Source organism: Stenella coeruleoalba (genome assembly GCF_951394435.1).
Source record: "Stenella coeruleoalba genome assembly, chromosome: 7".
Lineage (NCBI taxonomy): Eukaryota > Metazoa > Chordata > Mammalia > Artiodactyla > Delphinidae > Stenella > Stenella coeruleoalba.
The window spans coordinates 42228232-42252976 of record NC_137153.1 but is presented as its reverse complement, the minus strand read 5'-3'; the positions used below and the strand labels follow the sequence as shown (position 1 = coordinate 42252976).

The following is a 24745-nucleotide window of genomic DNA, read 5'->3' as shown; positions in this document are numbered from 1 at the left end:
TGATAGAAAGGCAAGAGCTGAAGCAGGAAGACCAGTTAGGATGCTGCCACAGTCATCTAGGCAAGAGTTGCTAATGGTTCAGACTTAGGATGCGGTAAAAATAAGATCAAACATTTATTGAGCACCGTTTTTTTTTTAAACAGTTTTATTTTATTTTATATTTATTTATTTGGTTGCACCCGGTCTTAGTTGTGGCAGGCGGGCTCCTTAGTTGCAGCTCGCCAGCTCCTTATTTGTGGCATGCGAACTCTTCGTTGTGGCATGCATGTAGGATCTGGTTCCCTGGCCAGGGATCAAACCTGGGCCCCCGGCATCGGGAGTGCGGAGTCTTATCCCCTGTGCCACCAGGGAAGTCCCTGTTGAGCACCTTTATGACATGCACTGTCTGAACACCTGACATATATTAGTTGGTAGAAAACCTGGCTCTGCCACTTACTGGCAAGTTAGCCTTAAGAGCCTCTTTCTCGTCATTTATAAAATGGGGATAATAACAGAACCTACCTTATAGAGTGGCTGTGAGGATTATAATTCGATGATGCAACCATGTGACACGCTTGCCCAGAGTCTAGTACATAGTAAGTGCTCCATAAATGGTAGCTGCTCTTACTGTTAATTCTGCATAGACTTAAATTTTTTCCTGAACGTTTTATCCCCATTCCCTCAACCACAGGAAAAACAGAGACACAAATTGCCTCTCACACTGCCTAGGCGTCTGTCGACTTTCCCCAGAAAGTTCAGGGGCAGTTACTCTGAGGTGGGCGACAGGGGTCTCATTTCCCCGAGTGTGCTGACACCCACCTCTTCACAGACCCACGTGTTTGACTTGTCCATCAACAAGTACGAGGCCATATGCAACCAGCCTGTGGTGGCCCGAAAGAAGAACAAGCTCACCCACGTGCAGTTCAACCCCATCCACCCCGTCATCATTGTGGGCGATGATCGTGGGCACGTCACCTGCCTCAAGCTCTCACCCAATTTGCGCAAGATGCCGAAGGTACGGTTTTGGGGAGTTTGGGCTGCCGTGAGAGAAAGTCTCCAGGATGGCAGGGGGTTGAGAGAAAGGGGAGGAGCCAGGGGGTGGCCCCCAGGTTTCTGGCTTTGGGGGCCCAGGGTAAGGGTGGTGTCATTGCCCAAGTGAGGAGCACAGGGGAAGCAGGAGACAGATCAGTTCTGACATGCTGAATCTGAGTTACCTGTGGGGCCCCCAGGTGGAGACATCAGGTAAGCAGGTGACTATGAGGACCCGAAGCCTGGGGGAAGCACACGGGCATCATTGGCTTGTTTGGTGTCATGCAGGTAGGGGCGTGAGGCTTAGTTTCTGCTTCATTGGCTGGGCTCGCACAGGGCTTCTGAACTGGGAGCTCCGGGTCCACACGGGAAGTAGGAAATGAGCCATGAGGAGGGTAACTAGGTCAGCAGCTAGGCAGTCCTCCTTTTGAGCTCTGGTTCCTTTCTGGAATCTCTAATGGTCCGGAGGCCCTGCCCAGAGCCCAAGGGCCCTGAATACAGGCCACCAAGCCCAGAGCCATGACCTCGAAGTCTAGCTCTCAGAGTCCCAATTCAGACTTAAGAACCCAGGCCTTAGAATCCAGCGCCCAGAGGTCCAACTTAAAAATCCAGTGTCCAAAAACCTAGAGCCCAGTCCTGTCCATTTGGGCGCTAGGAGAGAAAATGGAATTTGCTTCCTGCCAGGTTCTGGGCCAGCATCAGAGCTGGGCCGGAGCTGGGCCATGTTGCCCTGATGACTGTACCCCCTGGTTGCAGTTTGAGGCATTTACTTGCAGTTTGAGGCAAGAGCAGGGGCCTGTCTCTTTCAACTGCTGCCTACCAAGGCAGGGGCCACCGCACTAACCCTCTCGCGCCAGCCTGGCCTATTCCCCACCAGGGCCAGGGAGGCAAGGGCTGGGAGTTTGGCCCGGCCTGTAATTGTAGCCAGCTGGGGGAAGGGGTGAACTTGGCTATAAATACTCAGAAGGCTGCTGAGTGCCTGCAGCTGTGGCCCAGAGGCTGTGGTGGGCTGGGGGTGGGATGGGATGGGATAGGATGGGGGGTGGGGGGGGGGGGTTGGGTGTGGTCTAAAACTCTGCTAAGCCCAGCTAGCTGGCCTCAAGGAGGGGGAAGAAGGCAGTATAATTTGTGGAACAGATAAAATCTGCTCTTAATTTAGTGAGGAGAGAAACCCAGGCTTGAGCTAGGAGAGCTGGACAGCCCTGTGGGAGGGATGGTGGTGACCCCTTGGGGCTGGGGTATGACCATCACACCTTGAAGGCAGTAGATCTGGGTGGGGGCCTGCCCTGCCCACTTTGACCCAGGGATGGAAGGATCTCCCACAGTCCCAGCTCCTCTCAGAGCAATGCTCAGCATCTATATCTCTGAGGACCTGAGGACACGGGTACCTGGGAATCAGAGGACCTGGGCAGGTGATAGCTGGGGGCTAGTTCTTGGGTGGATTGGCAGTTCCTGTGAAATCGCCACCTGACTCTACCAGCAGCCAAGTGATTCGGGCCAAAGGAAGTCCTCTGGGCATCCCTACCGCCCCTCTCTGCAGGCTGCAGTCTCCCTGATCTTCCCAAGAGGGCTTGGCCACAGAGGCCCGACTTCCCAGCCCAAGGAGCTTCCCAGGATTGGTGTCAGAGCCCAACTTGTCAAAGGTCAAGGCCTACTTTCCCCAACTGCAGTATAGATAGAAACAGTTTGGGCAGAACTTGCCCAAAGTCATATAGGGAGTTAATGACAAAGCTGGAACTAAAAGCCAGATCTCCTGACTCCCAGGAGGTGAGGTGAGGGCAAGAGAACGTGAGGTTAACTTGGGAGGGAGAGGGGGGTGAGAGAGAAAAAGACATCTTTGTCCTCTGCCTCAGGAATGCACAGGTGAGCCGGGGAGTGGCAAAGGCACTGGGCCGCACGGGGAGGGGGAGACAGATTTGGGAACAGGCGCAGGGGTCACACCAGGAGGAAATCTGAGTTCCACAGGGTGGCAGCAGGCAAGATGGGGCCAGGAAGGGGCCTGCTGGCCCTGCATTCTCCTCCCACCTCGCAGCCCGGGCCAGATCCACGCTGGGCCCTCAGCAGGCAAGGCTGGGGCAGGTGCCAGTGAGCAGTGGGCACAGGTGGCTGAGAGGGTGGGGGCCCGGGCACAAAGGGAAGGCAGGAAATGGCAGCTGCCCCAGCCTAGCCCACACCCCACCGCCTGGACAGAAGGGAGGATGGCACTGGTGCTGGTCTGCCAGGGAGCTCTCAGGGCCTGAGTGACACATACCCCAGTGTCCCAGCTCTCTTCTTCTCAGGGCCCAGCTTACCAGCTAAAGGATTAGAGTGGCCTGTAGGCAGGGGTGAGGGGTCATAAATTCAGGACCCGCCCTTCTGAGGGACAGTCCCAGCCAAGGACATCTGGAATCACACGGGATATCCCATCAGCCCTCCTGGGTCTCCTGACACCTGCCCCCACCCTGGGTATGTCTGACACAGCGGGCCTGGCCCCAAACGGTACCCCACTCCCAACCTGACCTGAAAGTGCTAGGTAACAGTACTAGGTGAGGGCACCTGTGGCTTTGTCCACACTCTTTTCCCTCCACAAACACACACCTCTTAGCTCCGCGTTAGGACTCAGCCAGGGACCTTCCTGTGGGAAGGATGCTCCCAACAGGTAGAGGCCCTGGGCTACAGCTCTTCCTGGCTTCCCCCACTCCTCCCAGCATAAGGATCCTACGTTGATCGGAGGATCAGAAACACAGCTGGATGTCTCTTGCAGGCCTCAGCTGGGCCCCTGCCACCCAACCTGGGATGGGGAAGGATCCTTGCAGGGGTTGGGGGCGGCAGGCAGGGGTCCGGAATCTAATTGGGCAGGAGAGAGGCGTGGCACAGCTGCCTAAGCTGGGCACAGGAGGTGGTGCTGGGAAGTAGAGAGAGGTGGCCCATCCCTCACCATTCCTCCCCCATGTGTACTTCCCTTCTCACCAGGAAAAGAAGGGCCAGGAAGTGCAGAAGGGTCCAGCTGTGGAGATCGCAAAACTGGACAAACTGCTGAACCTGGTGAGGGAAGTAAAACCCAAGACCTGAGGGCCTGGCCCCAGGGCCTGGCCCATGTCTTGAACCCCGTACTTGTAGCACCTGACCCTGGTACCCCAGCCCAGGCTTAGCACCCAGTATGTGTGTGACCACACCCCTGATCAGGTCCCAGCACCTGCCCTTAGCACCCTGCTCCAGCCCTGGTCCCAGCACTTCACCCCAGGACTTGGCCCTCAACCACCATTACCCCCTCCTTCTCTGTGCAAATAAACTTGCGTCTGGAAGCCCACCCACAACCTTTCATTTTGCTACAGCAAGGCCCCCAGGAAGAGGAGAAAATCTCAGGGTAGAGCCATAGTTTCATTTATTATCCAGCAAACAGTAGGAGGACCAGAGAAGGGGCCCAGCCTGGACACCCTCCCATTATTGCCATGGATTGATTCCCCAACCTCGAGGGCCTGGAGGCGCTTGGCCTAGGGGGCGGTGGACCCAGCCCCGACCACTGGGATGGAGCAAAGTCCAGATGGCCCTGGCCCTAGCACCAACTCATGAATCCCCCACCCCAGGCCTGTCTACCGAGGGCCAGCAGAGCCCCTCTTGGAGCCAGGCCGACCAGACTCTGGGCTGCTGGGTCCAACTCCAGACAGGCTGGACTCTGAGTTCTGGACCCCAGGCTGGCTGGACCCTGGGATCCCGATTCCAGGTTCCAAGTGGGGTGGACTTAAGTCCCAGACTCCGGGCTAGGCCAGGGGCCTTCAGGGCTGCAGCAGGTAGCTGCCTTCATGGCTGAGCTTCTGGGGCGGGGGCGCCTTCTCGGGACAGGGGCCAGGGCTGGAGTTGGGACTGGATTCGGAGAGGGAGTCGATGTTGGCAGAACGGGAGTGGCAGGCCCAGCAGAGAATGACCCAGAGCAGCAGCAGCAAGAAGCCTACGAGGCCGTTGCAGATGATGGCGATGAGGGCCCCCTGGGAGATGGCTGCCCCCATGACGGGCAGCACCTCAGACAAGCACAGACTGAGAAGCTGCCTCAATGGCAAGGCCCATGCCGAGGCGGAACTCCGGTACACCCGGCCTTCCAAGGAGGCTGTCCTGTCCACACACTCAATGATTCCCGGACAGTGAAGACGTCCGCCTGCAGTTCTCAGCCTGTGGGGGGTACAGAGCAAAGGCAAAGGGTGGTGAGGAGGAAGGGGTGGGGTTAGGCCTAGGAGGAGAGGCGTAGGGAAGACAGCCCGCTCCCACACCTCTGGCCTCCCAGCAGGCCTCAGTACCCCGCAGAGCCAACACCTGGCTCTGGGCACCTGGATGGGGGTGTGGCTACTGTGGGGAAGCTGCATTAGGCAGCCTATAACTCATTCTCCTTTTGACCAGTGGGCATGGCGTGGCCCTGCCCACTGAACATTCAGCCCTCAGAAGAACTGTGTGAGTGGGTGGGATTGAGGAAGCCCAAGGCCTTGAAGGATGGGCACTGTGACCAGCTTCGACATGGCCTGGGCACCTCCCCTGACTCAGGACTCCAGCCAGCCAGCCCAGGAGACCTCCAGAGGCGCCAGCTCACACAGAGGGAACTTTGTGGAGGCCTGGCAGGCATGTGTGGGTCTGTGTTATCTAAGACTGTGTACCTAGGTGCACCTCTCTGTGAGACTGTCTCTCCAGGTCAGGTGCGTGTGTCTGTGTGTCTGGCCCTTACTCTGTCCCTTGGTTCCCTTGCCTGGATCTGTGCCTCTGCCTCTGTATACCCACCTCCGTCTCTGTATACCCACCTCCGTGTGTACCTGTCTGTCTCTCTGTAGCTCTCTTTATATCTGTCTCTCTCTGTGTCCCCATCTCTGAGTCTATAAGGGTCTCTCTTGTGTCTCGTTTCTCTCCCAGTCTATTTCTTTGTGTATCTCTGTATCAGTCTCTGTGTGTCTCTTTCTCCCTGTCTCTGTGTGTATGGGTCTCTTGTGTCTCCGTCTCTCTTTCTTCCCCGCTGTGTGTCCGTCTGTCCCCGTGGACGTGTCTCTATCCCCTCTCCGTGCGGTCTGTCTCTGTAGTTCTGTGCGTCTCTTGTGTGTGTCTGTCTTTGTGTGTGTGTCTCTTTCTCCCCGGCTGTGTCTCTGTCTCCGTGTGTGTCTATGTCTCTTCATCTCCGTCTCTGGTTTTCAACGCCCCCCATGCCCGTGGTGGGAGGGCCCCTCTTACCTGAGTTGAGCCCGGTGCGCGCCCGCGGGAGGGTCCGGGGCAGCGGGATGCAGGGCGCCGACTGCTGCTCGGGAGCCTGCGGGCGGGGAGCAGCGGGAGGCGGGCAGGGGTGACTTCCCCTCCCCCCGACCCTCCCCCTCGGCAGCGCAGCCTCCGCCGGCCGCTCCCGCGGCGGCGCGACCGGGGCGGCCTCTGCCGCGGGCGGTCTGCGGCGAGCAGGGACCTCCTCCCCCTGGAGCGGCGCCTCCTCCGCGGCCGAGGCCGCTCGCCTGCTCGCACGGCGGCGCTCGGGCGGCGGCGGCCGTTTGGGCGCGGGGCTCGGCTGGGCTCGGCTGCGTTCGGCTACGTTCGGCTGGGCTCGACTGGTCTCCCGGCTGGGCTCGGCCAGGCTCGGCCGGCAGCAAAAACAGGGAAAGAGCCCCGCCTTCTCGGAGGCCAGCGGCCGGCGGCCTGTCGGAGGAGGAGCCATCCCTCGCAGCTGCCGCCAGTTAATTGGCTGGCCGTGCCAGGCTCCCTTGCCATTGGTTGTGCGCCGGTGTGAAGACTGGCCCGCCCCTTGTGCAGGCGGGGCGGGGGCGGGAAGAGGGATGAAGGGGCTACTCAGTGTGGATCCCTCCACTGGGGGGAAGGGGGCGGGGCCCACCTACTTGAGGGGATTTCTTGCACTTTCAACACCCGGAAGATCTGCACACCCAACATCTGAGAAAGGCCAGAGCCGCCGTACCCCTCTACCAGGAGACCACCCTTCCATATCTGCGAGAGGTCTCTGTCCCCATCATCTGGAGGGAGGCACTGGGATACATCTGGGAGGAGACCGAACCTCCTGGTCTTGGAAGTCCCCTATACTCCCGCACGTCCACTCCCACCTGGGTGTGGACTCTGCATCCCCACTTCAGAGGGTCTGTAGTTGGTTCCACATTCCCTGGCCCCAGGAGGTGTGAGCAGCTCTGCCAACATAAGTTGTTTTGACACATTTATTGAGTTCCCACCCAGTACTGGTCGGGGGTTTGTACTTTACCCTGCTATGGGGGAGCCTAGGACAGAGAGGAATGGGGTATTCCGAGGGATGGCTCAGCCCTGGCTGGAATAGGACCAGGCATGACTCTCCATCCTAGAAGCTCCTGACTCCTCCATCCTAGAAGCTCTCCTAAGAGAAAGGTCACCTTGGGCAGGAGCCCTCAGGTAGGGCTTCCTACCCTACTTCATATGCAAGTGATTCCTAAGTGTTCTGAATGGACCCTTCTCTCATTCCACTGGACATATTCTCCCATGGATAAGCGCAGCTCTAAAGCTATACCATGAAGTCTCTCAGTGCTCCCAAATCCGATGTTAACTTATCTCTGGAATTCTAGACGCAGATCCAAGTGCCAAGCAGAATCAGGGTGGTGTTGATTACTGGTTCTGCCACTTAACTAACTTTGTGATCTTGGGGCAATTTACTCAACCTCTTTTAGCCTCAGCTTCTTTATCTGTAAAATGGTTTTAGTAGCAGCTACCTCTCAGGATTGTAATTCACTATTTATACCAGACCAACCATAGCTCAGCAAATTCCAAGTGACACAACTCCAAGGACCACATGGGTAAGGAGCCCCTTCCCCCAGTGAGATCCCTATAAAACCAAGTGCTATCTTGAAAATGAGAAAGGGAAGGGTAAAATAACCTGAAAAACTGAGTCATCCAAACCTACTGAATTTCTTAGAGACTGACTAAAATAAATTTTTAGACCTGCCTGAGTTTACCAGAGTGGATTAATTTTAGTTTCCCCTGCCCCTGTTACTCAGCAGGGTGGGGGCATTGTGAACAAGATCAAATCAGTTCTAGGAAAGAGAGAAGACTAATAATATTGCACATCTGAGTGTAATATGAGTGAATTTGTGACCCAGCTGCTGGAGTTCAGATTTTATCCTAAAGACAGTGGGGAGCCACTGAAGAAATTTTGAACAGAGGAGTAAATGTGATCATATCCAGAAATTAGAAGGATGATTTGGGCTGCTGGGTGGAAGGAGGGATTGAAGGCATTTGAGAGTAAAGGCAAGAAGTAATGACAGGACATTGAAATGAAGTAGGGGAATAGGAGTAGAGAGAACAGGAAAGCATTGAGAATATTGGAGAGTTACAACTGGCAGGACTTAGAGACCTAGACCTATAGGATATGGGGGGTAAGAGGGAGGAAAAAGTCTGGGATAACTCCCAGCTTGGTGATAGGGATACCGTGATGCTATTTACTAAGATAGAGAACACAGGAGAAGGGGTAAGTTTCAGCAGAGGGTTGGGGTGGGGAGGTGATGAATTCTCTTTGGATATGTTGAATTTGAGGTACGAATTGGACACCCAAGTTGAGATGTTCAATAGGCAGTTGGGTAAACAGGTCTGAGGTTCAGGAGAGAGGTCCAGGCTGAAGGTAACATTGTGTGAGTTTCAGCAAAACAGTAGTAGTCAAACCAGAAAAGTGGAAGAACTCACCCAAGAAGAATAGGAACTGGTTTAAAGAAAAAGATATATTTATAATCAGATACCTGAAACCTAAAGACAAGGATGCCTCAAGAACAACTGGAACTAATAGACACAAAAGCCATTAGGTTCTCTCTCCACTTATCTCTTACTTTCTGCCTGTCTCCTTCATTTCCGTCCCCTGCCCTGCCCCAGCATTGTCATCCCCACCCCCAGTCTGGCTTCCAATGCTCTTCTGGTCCACGTGGTGAAAAACAAGACTTCAGACAATCCCGTAGCTTAAAATCTTAATGTCTAGGCATCCAACAAGACACTGGCTTCATTTTCTTGGTTGCCGTTAGCAGATTTCTCAGGAAGTACTCTGATTGGCTCAGCTTAGTTAGATGCTTAACTCTGGACCAATCAACTGGGGCCAAGGGATCGATGAGGATCAGATTGCCTAACATGACCCACATCATAACTGCATGGACACTGGGGTGAGTGGAGGAGGAGAAGAGAGATTCTGAAAAAGCAGAACGGCAGTTGTTCACTATAGTCCATCCTTTGCCCAACACAAACACATTTTTTCCCTATATGTATGATTCCCCAAATGCCCTCACCTATATAATCCAACCATCTCACTGTACATATGCCAATAAATTCATCTCCTTTTCAGTGGAGGGCAGCTCAATGACACATCCAGCTACTGCTTCTGGAGGTTATATCATAGGACCAATATTCTTCGTGTATAGTTTCCCTGGGTAATGTCCCTTCATGTTCTAGTCAGGTCTCTACAGGGTGTGAACATGGCTTCTAATAATCCCATTACCTTTGTTTGAACTGCCTTTGAACTACCTTTAAACCACTCCTCCCCACGCCCCCCAAAAAACCCCTGATATTTAGAGATGGAAGAAATAGAGAATAAAATGGAGTAAAAAGAAAGCATTGTATGGTGGTCACTATCCAGAACATTGTCTATAATATTTTGGCCACGAATAACAATGACGATGATGGGACTAGGAAATCTCCTGGCAGCTGTGTGTTGACTCACTTCTTTGGCTGCAGAGTTCCTCCATCAGCCAATCTGGCTGCCCCAGGTTTTGCCCACAAAGACAAGATTTCTTACCCAGTGCTCTGAGAGCACCATTGTGGAGGATTTCTCTGTGGGGTACTCTACTATTTAGCACTACACTTTCTGGTGGTGTCTTAGGGATTTTCCTGGAATTGAGCAATCACAGATCTCTGCATTTATGAGGATTGGGTATGGTTTTATTTTTCCTCCCAGATGATACAATTCTTTTACAACTATTCTTTTAAAATCAGCCATCTGTTAGTCTCATCTGTGGGGGGGGGGTGGGGAGAATTCCTTTGGCTAATACTATATTTCATTGATCCTAAGGCACATTTTTTTCTAGTTTAAACAACTCTAAAATCAGAATATGTCTTACAATTAACGGCATGTAATAGTTTTTAAGCCGCTTTTTTTTTAGTTATTCATTTAGTAATTCAAATAACTTGCCTCTTATAATTGATGGAACATGTGATCTACTAAATATAGTAATTTTATCAGTCAGAGTTCTTTATCACAAATAATAGAATCCACTGGATAGTTGAAGCATAAAAGGGATTTGTTAAAAGATATTACTTAAGGGGCTTCCCTGGTGGCGCAGTGGTTGAGAGTCCGCCTGCCGATGCGGGGGACACGGGTTCATGCCCTGGTCCGAGAAGATCCCACATGCCGCGGAGCGGCTGGGCCCGTGAGCCATGGCCGCTGAGCCTGCGCGTCCGGAGACTGTTGCTCCGCAACGGGAGACGTCACAACAGTGAGAGGCCCGCGTACTGAAAAAAAAAAGATATTACTTAGCTCAGAATCGTTAGGAGGGCTAGGGAAATGGACCTGAGGATAAGTTTCTAGGAACAACACCCAAACCATACCATACAACCTGTTGAGGAAATCACAGTCATTACCACTCCAAATACTAAGCTCTACGGCACTTCTGTGGTAAGAACTCGGTTCTGCAACCACTAGGAAACCAATGCTGTTACTACTACCATTCCCAAAACCCAGATACTTGCGCTATACGAAAATGAAGTCCTATGTCCAACCTGCTTCCTTTCTTCATCAGTCAGAATTCGTTAGGCAACACAGTAGTTACAAACAACCCCCAGATCTTACTGGCTTAAAATAGCAAAGATGTATTTCTTGCTCAGCTACAGTTCCAGCATGGGTGAAGTGGGGAGGAAGAGCCTTGCTCACTGCGGTCACTCAAGGATCTAAGCTTTTGGAAGCTCCACCATCTTACAATGATGCCACCTTCTTGATATGAACCTTCAGAGTTGGCTGTGGCAGAAGAGAGTGAGGGAAAACGTGTACTGGCTTCTGCTCACATGGCATTGATCAAAACAAATCTCGTGGCCACAAGTGCAATCCTCCTTGTGCTTAGAAGGAGAGGAGAACCAGAAATATTGGTGAACTTTGGTGATATTTACCTTGCTCATATCGCTCACTTCCAATCAAAATCTCACGTGGGGGAAGTAGCATGCCTATAGACAAGCTGCAAGGGGTGCTGGGAATTTTAGTTCTGACTTCTGTACTGAGGAGGCTAGGTTTTAAAACGGGAATTTTCCCATGTAGAAAAACTATTTAAAAGTTGAACACATCCATGAATACAACAGACTTCCACTTCCATAATCAATACTAGAATCTTGTAGGACCATGCTCTCTGAATCTTCAGGTTTGTCAAGAAGATGCAAGGTCTGTGCAAGCTCTTGGAGCAGTTTCCCTTTTGTAGCACTACATCTGGGGACTCTTTCAATCTCTCTGACTATGGCTTCTGGCTTCATGGGACATCTTAGGCTGGAGTAACAGGACTGGAAACCTTTCTTCTTCAACCTGCCCTTGAATGATGCCTTTGCGTCGCCTACATTCCATTCAACTCATTTTACGATGAGAGGCACCGTCACATGCGCCTGGAAGGGTAAATCCAAAATGGTGGTCTGCAAGCAGTTAGAGGACAACAGAGTAAGTGTTAACTTATTTAACTTGGATAACGAAATGTGTTTCATTCTTGACCTCAGACTGCTAGGAGCTAGGTCATTATGCACCTGGCTGAACTGTAGACGCTGAGTTATTGGCCGTTCACTGATGTTGATGCCCTGATTAGGAAACTGAGAGGTCCCAGAAATCAGGGTGGAGGTACGTTGGAAGAGCCAGAGGAATTGAACAAGCCCTGCTTTTTGTCCCCAACCTGCCTTCTCTCTCTCCTTTTTTCTCTCCTGACAAGCTTCTGATGCTTTCTCGGTCCACATAATAATAATAATAAACCCAGCTTCTTACAGTTCTCAATTTTATAGCTTAAATCCAGGTACCTAACAAAATGTTGGCTCATCCCTTTCAGTTCCAGTTCAGGCTTATTCTTCTCAGTTCCAGGTCCAAAATTTCTAGGGACTGGCTCTCATCAGCCTGGCTTTGGTCAGATGCCATTCCCTGAACCAGTGACCTGTGGAGGGGGTGGGCGGTGGGGTCATAGGATGGTGACTCCCCTGATAACCATATGAGTTCCCACCAGAAGGGAAACAAAATGTAAAAAAGGATACCATACTAACGTTCATGGGTGCAGGGGAAAAGATAAATATTCAACGTAAATAAGGAAGAAGCTCTCAGAGAGAAGGAAAACTGGAAGGGAACATAGTTTTAAGGAAGCCAAGAAAGGACAGAGGTTCAAGAAGGAGGGAGAGGTCAGCAATCCAAAATGTCATAGAAGGTCCAGTAGTTTATAGAAAGGGACCATTGGATTTAAGAACAAGGAGGTTGTTGATTATCTTGGCAAGAAGTAGTTGCAGTGGACAGTAGAGATGGGGTATGCGGTGGACGCCAGCTTTTAGTGGTTTCATGAGTAAGAAGTGGATGCAGTATAGATGATTGACTGGAAAAGTTAGGTGGAAGGAGAATAGATACAGAAGGATGTAGGATTAGAGGAAGTTTTCTTTCTTTTCTAAAAATTTCTTATGTGTTTCTTACACAGGCATGTTTAAATACTGGTGAGAAGGAACCAGGAGAAAGGATATAATTGATAGCTATTTTTATCATGACTCTCCATCTCCCCTGGGCTGTACAGATCCAGGCATGCAGGGAGAGGGATGAGGGATGGAAGCTAAGGCCCTGGCAGAAGATGTGAACCACTTCAACATTTGCTAGGCCACACTGGAAAGTAGGGCAGAGAGAGGAGGTGCCTGGCCTCAGCATTGGGTGACCCAGGTTGGGGCCCAGGGAGTACCCAAGGCCCTGGGATCGTACCATGGTCTGTGCCCAGACAGAGAGGCCTTGTGTAGAGAACAAAGGGGCCCAGGGCTGCAGCCAGCAAGTGGGGGCAGGGTAGACACAAAGCAGTTACACTCTGGGACAGGCAAACTTGCCATGTGCTGTGGTTCCTATCTCAGAACCGTGCCTGTCGCTGCCCCCTCCGCACTTACTCCTTCCTCCTCCTGCTTTCTCAGCTCCCCTTCCCCGCCTCCCATCACTCCTCAGCCGCTGCCCCCAACTTCTGCTCTCAGCATCCCTGAAGCTGGCTCACCAAGGTCACTTTCATCTCCTTGTCACAGCCAATGAATACTTTTCTGCCTTTATCTTTGTTGACTTCTTGGCAGCAGGGAGGCTGTTGAGCAGTGAGGCCCTTCTTGAAACCCTACCTTTCCTTGACTTCCACGAAGCCACTCTCTCTGGGAACGTTTATTCCTCCTCCTAAAATGACAACTATTGTTTATGAAGCACCCAGAGCTGTACGTGCACCACAGATATCCCTCACCTTCATACAGACCAGGTCCATGGAGCAGATGAGGGAACCGGGGCTCAAGGCAATCAGGGGGCTTTCCTAAGGCTCTGCAGCAGCAGTGATAGCCTGGATTATAACCCGAATTTGCTGCATTGCCCCCAGCTCCGGCATGCTGCTTGGCTGCCTCACCTCTCGGGTCCCTCCTCAGCCTCCTTGGTGGGCTGTGCTCTCTGCACCCACTCCCCTCCCCTCCCCTCCCCTCCCCTCCCCTGCTGCTGCTGTTGTTACAATATTAAGAGCTAAGATTTATGGAGTGTTTACAACATAGTAGGCACTGTGCTAAGTTCTTTATACACATCATCTCATAAAATCCTTACAGCCCTATGAGGTAGGTGCTGTTTTCCCATTTTCCACTTAAGGAAACTGAGCCTTAGAGAGATTAATCACCAGGTCAAAAGGAGCCCGGGTTTGTCTGACCCCAGGGCGCATTCTTGTAACAACTGGCCAGATGGTTTCGTGCCTTACACTTGACATGTCTACATCTGACCTCGGCTACCCCTTACGTGCTATGTAACCGCAGGCAAGTGATTGAATGTCTGAGCCATGGTTATTATCAACTTCCCCAGAGTCTGTACTCCTTCTGTGCTCACCAGTTCAATAAACAGTTCTACCATCTTCCAAATCAACAGGGGTTGCAAGTGACTCTTCCCTCTCCACCCCACATTCATCAAGACGTGGGGTGGAGAGGGAAGGGAGAGGGCAGACTGTGTGCTCTTCAAAGCACAGTTCTCCAAACTGGTGGTTACCAGTGGGGAAAGGGAAGTGGGGAGGGAAAACAGAGAGGTAGGAGAGTAAGAGGTACAAACTATTAGGTATAAAATAAGCTACAAGGATATACTGTACAACACATAGAATATAGCCAATATTTTATAAAAATTATAAATGGAGCACAACCTTTAAAAATTGGGCTTCCCTGGTGGCGCAGTGGTTGAGAGTCCGCCTGCCGATGCAGGGGACGCAGGTTCGTGCCCCGGTCTGGGAAGATCCCACATGCCGCGGAGTGGCTGGGCCCGTGAGCCGTGGCCGCTGAGCCTGCGCGTCCGGAGCCTGTGCTCCACAATGGGAGAGGCCACAACAGTGAGAGGCCCGCGTACCGCAAAAAAAAAAAAAAAAAAAAATTGTGAATCACTATATTGTATGCCTATAACATATAATATTGTACAGCAACTATACTTCAATTTTTTTAAGAATGAAAAAAAGGCCAGGAAAAGCTCAGTAGTCACTGCCCCAGCCCTAGTCCTTCGACCTGCTCTCAGGCCTCACACATCATTCACTCAAAGCGCCTCACTCAGGCCTGCTGCTGCTCTCATCACCATGGGTTCCACATTCTCTTCCTCCTTCCCATCCTCTGCATGGCCCCCAGAGCAATCTTTCCCAAACACAAACCTGGCCAGGCCTCCCCAGCCCCCAGGGCCCCCTGACTCTCAGCAGAAGCCCCTGAACCTCAGCCTGGCTTTCAAAGCCCAGCCTGCCCAGCCCCACCTCCTCTGCTACCCCAGCTCCCGCAGGAGGGGCCTCACATTCCTGCCCTTACCACCCCCACCCCCGGGGCCGTGTCCCCTCCCTCTCCACAGTCCTCCCCACAACTGGTATGTGTTCCTTCTGGTGACACTGAGCCCAGAGGTGGGTGTGCTCAGGTGTGCAAAACTGGTGATGTTTCTCTATTTTAGAAACTAAATAATTATATACACGAAATATATATTTATATATAAATTATATACATTTACATAAATATATAACTGTATTTTATAAACTAAATATATGGTTGCACAACAATGCGAATATACTTAACAGCACAGAACTATACACTAAAATGGTTAAAGTGGTAAAACCAAACCAAACCAAACTAAATGTAACTCCTCTCCAAGGTCCCAGTCCCTGGAGCAGTAGGAAGGTCATTTTGGGGGCCCCTCCTCACCCCATCCTCTCTAACTGTGCAGAGGTCCTGGGTATTTGATGCTGTGATTCACATGGTCTCTGCTGAGATTCCCAGGCTGGAGCTCAATGTCCAGGAGCCTCCCTTCCCAAGCCCACCCTGACCCCTCTCCTAGGGCATCTTTAGGGAGTGTTTATGGGTCCCATCTGCCCATGCAAACGCAGACCCCCTCTTCATTTGGAGGGACTCTCTGGATGGCTTTGCCCCCTCTCCCCTCTCCTTAGCAAAATCCCCGCAAGAAGCTTAGGCCTTCAGAAGGCAGAGTCAGGAAGATGTCTGTGGCTGGCTCAGCCTCGGGCCTGAGATCCTCACCCCACGAGACAGGGAGAAAAAAAGGCCCAGCCTTCTGCCTGAGACAGGAAATAGAAGACAGGCGGCAACTCAGCGAGCTAAGCCGGCACACCAACACCTGCCTCAGGCGGTCAGATCTCTAGGGGGCAGCAATCAAAAGGTATCTTTTCCTGCTTGTACAGACACACACGAACACACAGACACATAACCCATAATCAGAGACACACAGCATACAAGCAGAGACCTGTATGCAGAAACAAGCTTAGCCACAGACACGGGCATGTGCATGAAAACACACATCCACATGGGACACGTGTGTCTAACACTCACTACACACATATTACATATCCAGGAAAACACACTTAAAGAGGTTCACAGGTCTCCATAATGCACACACACACACACACACACACACACACACACACAGACGTGCCCGCCCAAAGGTAAACCTACCAACAGACTCAACAGTTGTCAGCAAATGTGTTTTGGACCAATGACCGAGGAAAGAAGTCAGAGAGAAAGACCCAGATCAGTTTTCTAGAGATTGGAAGAGTGTGTGTTATGTGGAGGAGAGGCTGGTGGGAGAGAGCCAGGTAGAAACAGGGAAGGAAGAGATCCTGACACCAAGGAACGAGTGTAATGATTATTTATATGGTTCCACCTACTCACCTAGCCCTCATTTACCCATCTGTTCATTTAATAGTTACTGAGCTGGGTTCTCTGCTGGGCTTGGTAGGCAGAGAGCCTGGTCCCCAGCCCTGTCCTCGCAGGCATGAGCTGTGAGGGAGAGAGGCCTATCCGTGAGCAGCTGTAACAGAGATGGCAAGTGCTGTGATGGGGGATACACACTCTGGGCAGCAGTGGAAGGTAGGCAATGTCAGGGAAACTTGAATTGAATAGTGAACAAGTAGGAGTTGGGGGGGATGAAAGAGATGGGTGAGGAGCTCAACTTAGGCTAAAGGAACAGCATATAGGAATGTCTGATATTAGTTTTCTGTTGCTGTTTTAATAAATTATCATACATTTAGTGGCTTCAAACAACGCAGATTATTCTCTTACAGTCTGAAGGTCAGAGGTCTGAAATCAGTTTCACTGGGCTAACGTCAAGGTGTGGGCAGACTTGGTTCCTTTTGGAGGCTCTGAGAGGACAATCAATTTCCTTGCCCTTTCAGCTTCTAGTGGCTGCATGTGTTCTTTGGCTTGCGGACCCTTCCTACATCTTCCAGCCTCTGCTTCCATCATCCCATCACCTTCCCCCCTGACTCCGAGGACTCCTGCCTCGTTTCTATTTGGATGGCTGTGATTACATCCACAGCACCTGATAATCCAGGATAATCTTCCCATTTTAAGAGCCTTAACTTAATCACAGTTGTAAAATCCTTTTACCATGTAAATTAACATTCCCAGGTTTGGGGAATTAGGATATGACTTTATTTGGGGGCCATTATTCAGCCTACCACGGGGTGGGGGTGGGGTATATGATCTCACAATTTTCAAAACATCCTCTAATGTAAATCTTGTTATCTGCAGATTGAAGAGGAATCTGAGGCTCGAGATTAGGTGATTTACCTTAAACCAGAAGAGATAGATAGATTGATAGATAGATAGATGATAGTCTTTTAAAACTGAAACAAGTTACATGCTTATTATTTTTAAATGATTTATAAGCCCTATAAAAGAATACAGAGAAAAATGCAAGAAGTCACTCAAAAATCTCACCACCCAGAAATGGTCAGTATTAACATTTGTGTGCAAAAAGCATTGAGAGATTGAGAGAGATAGAAATAGAGCCAGACAGATAGAAAAATGAATGAGACATACTACAGAAGCTATTTTCTTAACCAAAGTACAAAGTGTACCGTTACTTGAATTTAATAGAGGGGAAAGAAACTAAAGTGAAAATGAAGGAACAGCTGAACTTCAGCTAATATTCCTTCACCTCAAAAAAATATTCATTCTTAAAAGACCCCTCTCAAGAAAAACGATTTCAGTTAAGAGATTGGAGTAGGAGTTTTACAATTATGTTTCAGTTTTATACGCATATGAGTCGCTCTGAACTGTGAAAGAAAATGTGATTAGTACTTCTGCCCTCCTTCGCACTCCTTTTCTCCATTCCAGATTATATTGCCAGTGTTGTTTTTACTTTATCAGGCTTTATAATATTTACATTCTGTTCTGCAACTAAAATTCCTAAGGTTGAATCTTAATCTAAATGGAGTTAAGTCCTTTTCCCATGAATTTCCCTTTCTCAGCCCCTTGTTTTGATTCATCTCTTGGCCGATTGGATTTTGTCATTGAGTAGTTTTTCCAGAAGGGCTCACGAGTTCTGTATCCCCAAATTCATGACTGAGAGCAACCCCTTGGTTGGTTAGGTTTTGGGGTGATACTTTCTACCCTCAGAACTTTGTAGATTTTGATTCATTATCTTCATTTGATGAATGTTATCTTGGAGAAATCTGAGATCAGACTGAATTTTCCCCCTGAGATGACTTGCCTTTTCTGCCTAGATTCCTAAAGTATTCTTATTTTATCCTCTAAGTTTGGTTACTAAATCAGTGTGTCTTAATGTCAGTGCTATTCCGTATCAATTCTTCTAGCATATGGTGTGCACTTCCAATCTGAATATTCAGTTCTTCCTTCATTTCAGGGAAAGCTTTCCTGTGTTTCATACCTTAATAACTTTTTCTGTTCCATTTTTGGAACCTCAACTTTAGGGCTGCTAACAGTTATGCTTATGGTAGCTTGTCTTCATCCTATCTATTAACTTCACTCTAATTGCTTTAATATCTTTACCTTTCCCATCACATTTACTCGATCTCTCAAGCCTTTCCTACACATTACTTTGGTGTCTAGTCGTATCCATTCTGTGTTTTGCTGTTCCTGGTTTATTTATTACATCTGTAATGGTATTGTTTTGGTCCTTCATTATTTTCCCTTAGTTCCGTGATCTCCCTTTTCATCTCATTCTGTTGTTTTTATCTTGTCTTTGAGTTCTTGTTCTATTGATTTCATGCTATTATTAAGGCCTTTTATAACAGGAAGAACTTGCCAGGAATCTGCTTTTATTCCTTTGGTTGTGTTTTCTTCTAGATTGGGCTCTTTATCTATTTTTGCATTCTGTCCTCCTTGTTCCTTTCCTTCCCTCCCTCCCTCCCTTCCTTCTTTCCTTCCTTCCCACCTGCATCGTGGCTGTGGTCTCTGTGCCTAGAGGCCATGCCCTTTCCTTCCCTCTTACATCTGCCATGGCTCACATTTGGCACACCTCTCCTTGCTCCGGAGTTGAGCCCCTTCCCATCTTGTCTGGACCAGTTTATCTTCCCCTGGGAGCTACGGTTTAAACGTGGACTGTTGCTCTCACACCCACCCGCCCCATTTCTGCAGCCTGAGGGTGGCTTTGCTGGGGCTGCCTGCTGACCTTGATGGGGCCTGAGCGCTGCCTCTCCTCTGAGGCCCTGTTAGACATGCTGCTCCAGCTGGCGGGTGGGGCACATCCGATCCTGTGGGCTTTGGCTTGCCGCCCTAACCTCAGCCCAGCACCCTGGAAGATGCAGAGCCAAGGCAGCTCTTCCTGCCTCTCCCGAGGTCTCGTGGAGGAACATAGGGGCTTCCATTTACAAAGGGTTTTTTCCCCCAGATTTTTCCTAAGGCTACCTACTTACTCAACAGTCCACATCTCTCAGATTACAGTATATTAGTGAGAATTCTTGGTGTTCTGTTGACTTGCCTTTTCTCAATGCTACTTTGGGGCATGGGGTTAGGAGACACACCACTCACTCATTGCACCAGAATCTTCTGTTATTTTCCTTGGCTATCACATTTTAAGGTTTATAAAAGGAATTTCCAGGCTTCCCTGGTGGCGCAGTGGTTGGGAGTCCGCTGCCAATGCAGCCGGCACAGGTTCGAATCCTGGTCTGGGAAGATCCCACGTGCCGTGGAGAAACTAAGCCCGTGCCCCACAACTACTGAGCCCGCGTGCCTAGAGCCCGTGTTCCGCGGCGGGAGAAGCCACCGCAGTGAGGGGCAGGCGCACCGCAGCGAAGAGTGGCCCCCGCTCGCTGCAACTAGAGAAGGCCTGCGTGCAGCAACGAAGACCTAACGCAGTCAAAAATAAATAAATGAAATAAATACATTTAAAAAAAAGAAGAATTATTTCCTTGTTTGGTTGGACTTGAGCTGGTAACAGCATTTTTGTTTTGGTTTGTTTTGGCTTTCGTTCAGTTGTTAGCGGGTGGGTAGGATGGAGAGGAGTGATGCTGTGACTGTGGCGTCACTTTGCCGTCCTGTCTCCGAGATTCCCAGACTTGCTCTGTCCATACCTCCCCCCTCAGAGCCCTCCTCTGGGCAAGATCCTAGCAGCACCGCCCCCATCACTTTCAGGTCCCAGAGGTGAGACAGGGGCCCGCCGGACTAGGCCTCAGCACACAGTGGGTGCCCAGCCCACGGTAAAGCGGAATGAGCAGGGAGTGTCTCATGCGGGCAGCATCAGAGGGACCTCAAATGCTTCACAGGAGCGCATCGGGCAGGGAACAGCATGAACCAGGGCACGGTGATAGGAGAGGTAGAAACAATGATCGGGGATCGGGGTAGGGTGGGGTGAGGGTGAGGTGTCCAGCTGAAGGAGTGCCAGCTGAAGGGAGCAGAAGGAGAGAAGCTGGAGAGGAGGGCAGGCAGGGCCTAGGCGTGCAGACTGGCCTGGGGGCTGCCCCTGTGTGTGACCAAAGCCCTTAGTGTCTGGACTCTCGGGGATACTCTAGTGGGCAGGGGCGGGCACAGGTAGGGGAAGCCTGGTCCTACCTCTTCTCCCCATCTCAGCCCCTGCCAGGGAAACTTCTCTGACTGAGCCACTCCCATGGCCTCCCTGTCCTGGTGTCCCAAGAGGCTCCTGCTCTCTCCGCCACAGCCACAGGCAAGGCCTCCGCCCAGCCACACTGGGCACACACGGACACATCACAGACATGCCCCCTGCTCACCCAGTCACACAAAAGCATAACTGCACAGCCGTAAACTTGCCCGTGATGGCGCAGTGACAAACGCTATTGCCAGCACACTTTGCACACAGCCCCGCACTGTCTGGCTCCCTCTGGGGCCTTTGGCTCTGATTCTCCTGAGAGCTTGCCCTGCCCCCTGGTGGCCACTCCCCAAGCCACTGACCTTCTGGAAGGACCCAAACGGTCCACCCCCTCCAGGGCCTGGTTCCTGTGCAGAGAAGCTTCTAGCCTTAACAACCTCTCCCCTCAGACTGGTGCCGTCTGACAAGCCGTCTCGGACCCACTTGCTCCCAGGTAGGCCTCTCCTATCAGGCCAGCGCTGTTAGGTGAGGCCTTCTCAAACAGGCTGACCAACTCTCTCAGTCTCCTGGGGCTGAGGGGTATTCGGTGCTAAAACTGGGCAAGTCCCAGGCAAACTACGACGAGTTGGTGAGCCTATTCTGGGACCTGTCTGCCTCCAGAGTAGCTTCTCCTGAGACTGGACCCTTCAGATGCTCTCTGGATCCGCCTATCCCCTCAGACTGGCCCTCCCAAACACGATCTCTTCAGCAGTGTGTCACGCACCAGTCTCCCCTCAAACTAACCCTGTCACGCAGGCCCTCTCAGACCCGCTCAACTTCAGGTTAGCCTTCCCCATCATAGTGGCTGTGTCAGATAAAGCCCCTTCCAGCCTCTCTCCTCAGACTGGCTCCATCCGACTCCTCTCCTCAGACCTCCTTCCCCTCCACCCTCCTCTGAGGAGAGGAGAGGGATGTGAGGACTACGCTCCAGCCCTTCTTGCCCCCAGGTCTTTAGCCTTACATCCACAGGCAGGTGCTACCACCTGAAGGTCCTTTCTCTACCTGTCCACATCCAGTAGCTCTGGCCTGTGGGCACAGTGAACACGTGGGCCCCAAGACATAGAGACACACAGGTGCAGGACACGGGGCTGGGTTTGCAGCCAAGCATTCCGTTCTCACCATGTGACAATGAACTTTCTCAGAGTCCCAGCCTAGGGAGTTAAGTGAGCTCACCGGCTCTGAGGGGTTCTCAAAGCCAGAGGCTGCACGGAGGCATTCCTGCCTGCTGTCTCCCGACCACCTTCCCCCTCCTGGCTGGCTGTTGGGAGGCAGACATGGGATGCATGTGCTGACAGCTGCCTGCCCGGGAGACTGAAGGGCAGGCAGGCGGCCGAGAGGGGGCAGCAGAAGCCAGGACAGCCCCCGGCTCAGGCCAGAGAGGCACAGCAGTCACAGGCTGGGGTCTGGACCAGGGCAGGAACACACAGAGGGAGGCAGAGAGGGAAGGACTGCCAGACTCAGGGAAGAGGAACAGAGACACAGAGCTGGTGATGGAGATAGACACACAGAGACACAGAAACACAGAGAGACAGAGAGACTCTGAGATGGAGATAGACCCGGAGAGACCGAGGGAGGAAGGCAGAAAAAGAGAAGACTGAGAAATAGGAAGGAGGGACAGAGGCAAAGACAGGGATGGCGACAGAGAAAGAGACGGCTAGAGAGACAAAGAGGGCAGCAGAGACAGGAGATGTAGAGAGAGAGAGATGGGAGAGGGACATGCAGAGAGAAACACAAGGACAGGGACCAGGACAAAGACATGTTCAGCGATAGGCATGGGACGGAGACAGAGACAGGAATGGGTTCAGAGAGGAGAGGATGGGGCAGAGACAGTTAGTGTTATAGGAATGGGGCACAGAGGAGGGTTCCCATCCCCAGTGCCCCTTGAAGGAGGAAGGAGAACTGTAGTGAGCTGAAAGGCTGGGCTGCTGTGCACCTTGGGCCTGGGATCCAAGTCTCCCCCTGCAGTGCCCCCAACCCCCAACAGCAGTGTTTTCATTCTCCACGTTCTGATCTAGCTCCAAGAACTGATGCCTATAGTTGTCCCCAGCTCCCCAGAACCGCGATGAGCTACAACAGATGTGGAAGGGACAGCAGGCAGAGGCGGCAGCAGACAGACGGCAGCCAAGACCCTCCAAGGCGAGCAGCCCCTGTGACCTCGAGGGCCAGGACCCCCAAGGAGGGATGACCACCTCCGGGCTGAGGTCCAGTCTGGTCAGAGGCAATGACACTGCCCCTCCGGCCACCTCAGGGCTTAGGATGGGGCTGGGTCTCTCCCTTGGGGTTGGGGGCAGGGAGACGGCCCAGTCCTCCTCTCCATCGGCCTCTGAGGCTCCAGCAGTCCCCCTCCCCTCCATCTCCTCCCCAGGCCCCACGTAATTGCTTTCCCATGTTGCTAATGATGCCCAAGCCCTGGGTGGGCGGCGGGTGGGTCAGGGCTGACCAGGGCTCTCAAGGCAGGAAGGCAGCACAGGCCAGAGACTCCTTAATTCAGCCCTCCTACCGCAAGGACGGGGAAGGGGGAGGTTCAGACCCACCCCGGGAATACAATGTCCTTCGTGAGAGTAGGGGACCCACTACTCCCTCCACCCCTGCTGGACCTGGAGTGCAGGTTTCAGGCCCGAGCCACACCTCAGAGACCAGACAGACAGAACTGGGGGTCCAGGACACAGAGACAGGTCCACAGCCACTGCTCAGGATGTCCATCCTGGGAGCCTCTTCCTGTGGATGAGCCGTGTGCTCCCACAGCTGGGGCTAAGCTATTCGGCTTGAAACGCCACAGGCCTCTCTCCCCTGACACCGGCCTTCGCTTTCCATGCCATCTCCCGCCTGGAACACCCGTCTCGTCCTCTAGTGCCCAGCCTGGAGGAGAGCCAGCCACCTTCGCTCTCAGCCCCTCTCCCGCCCGGAGTCCTGTCCAGGCCTGACTCATCAGTACTCCTGGAACTGTGAACCCCTCCTCCCAGGGCATCATCCCAGGCTGGAAGCGAGACCAGCAAAGGAATGCTCATTTCCTGACCCTGGTCTGAGGAGGAGGGTTTGAACTGGGGTGCACGTGTGACTCGGGGGCAGCAGCTCAGTGGCGGTGCGCGGCTCCGTGCCTGCCTGGGCGGTGGGGGCTTGGCTGTGCGTGGACCAGCGTGTTCTGGCTTCGACTCCACTTCTCTTTTTGCTCCAGCCGCCTGGAGCGTGGCCAAGCCCGGCTCCCGGGTTGGGGCTGTGGCCTAACCCTTTGCCCCCACCCCCAGGCCAGAGGTGCCGGCCAACTTGGCCCCAGCCCCGGGGATTCTCAGCCAAGGAGCTGCAGGGAGGCGGCTCCGACGAGGGGGCCTGGACCTGAGGCAGCCGGGGGCCTCTCCTCCCGAGGGGAAATCAAAGGGATCCTGGAGTCCCGGTTTGGGGACCGGAAGGGCGTGGCGCTGGCCCAGAGCCTGAGTACCCTGTAAAGCCGAAGCCCGCTCCCCTCCCACTCACACTGAGTCCTCACTGCAGTCTAACCCTGGGGTAAACCTCGCACTCCACGCTTCCCGTCCTGAAGCACCAGGCCAATGCCTGGTCACGTGCCAAGTGGCCTCCTTCGGGCAACCTCCCTGCCTGCCCAGGCTACTCTGCGCTCTGCACGCTCAGCCCTGGCTGAGCTCCAGGCCTGACCTGCTGGAACCCCGGCCTGTGTCTCCTGAATGGCAGGGATGACAACCCCTCCACCCCGAGGATGAAACCCGGCCTCCTCCCCTTCTTGCACCTCTGCCCCGTGGGTAAAGCCAGGCCTGGGCACCCGTGGAAGGCAGCTCCGGAGATGACCCCTGACAGACCTTGGCCCTGCCAGGATTCAGTAGCCCCCGGCGATGACTGGATGCCCCCGGCGTGGGACCTGCCTCACTGGGGCCCCTCGTTCCCCAAAACTCTGCCCATGGCCTCCAGGGAGCTCTACCCTCCAAAGAGGCGGGAAGCCCTGTCCACGGACACACCTGCCTGAGAGCTGAGCTGCCTCTCCCCACCTGTCTGGAGAGGGCTGTCTCTCTCCAACTCTAACTGCTTCCCTCCTCCAGGCCTGGAAGGGGAGAGGTCCTTGGACAAGGGCTACCCTCCCAAAGTGGGTCCGGTCCAAGGACTCATGAAATGGTGACGTTTAATGAGAACCCCCCACCCCCGTATATACATCTGTAAAAAATTCAAATACAGCAAGTTACCACTGAGTCAGACTACAGGGGACTGACAGGGCATTAAATACTGCGGGGC

General features: G+C 52.4%; 2 protein-coding genes across 2 annotated transcripts in view; one reads left to right on the top strand and one right to left on the bottom strand.

Moving 5' to 3' along the window:
- The window catches only part of DNAI1 (dynein axonemal intermediate chain 1), a gene marked incomplete at its 5' end in the record, with an annotated part of 60256 nt that extends 55968 nt beyond the window's left edge, over positions 1-4288 (top strand). The window contains 2 exon segments of the mRNA XM_079926957.1: positions 809-994; positions 3961-4288. Of these exon segments, the coding sequence (XP_079783083.1) occupies positions 809-994; positions 3961-4059 (285 nt within the window). The 3' untranslated portion in view covers positions 4060-4288.
- Positions 4289-4355: 67 nt separating this feature from the next.
- Positions 4356-6585, bottom strand: ENHO (energy homeostasis associated). The gene is made up of 2 exons (XM_079926766.1): positions 6193-6585; positions 4356-5154 (listed from the first exon to the last, which is right to left on the bottom strand). Exon 2 carries the CDS (start codon positions 4992-4994, stop codon positions 4764-4766), a length of 231 nt encoding a protein of 76 aa, XP_079782892.1. The 5' UTR covers positions 4995-5154; positions 6193-6585; the 3' UTR covers positions 4356-4763.
- Positions 6586-24745: the final 18160 nt, after the last annotated feature.

Excerpts from the sequence above, each read along its gene's own strand:
- ENHO (XM_079926766.1), bottom strand. The coding sequence starts at position 4,994 with ATGGGGGCAGCCATCTCCCAGGGGGCCCTCATCGCCATCATCTGCAAC.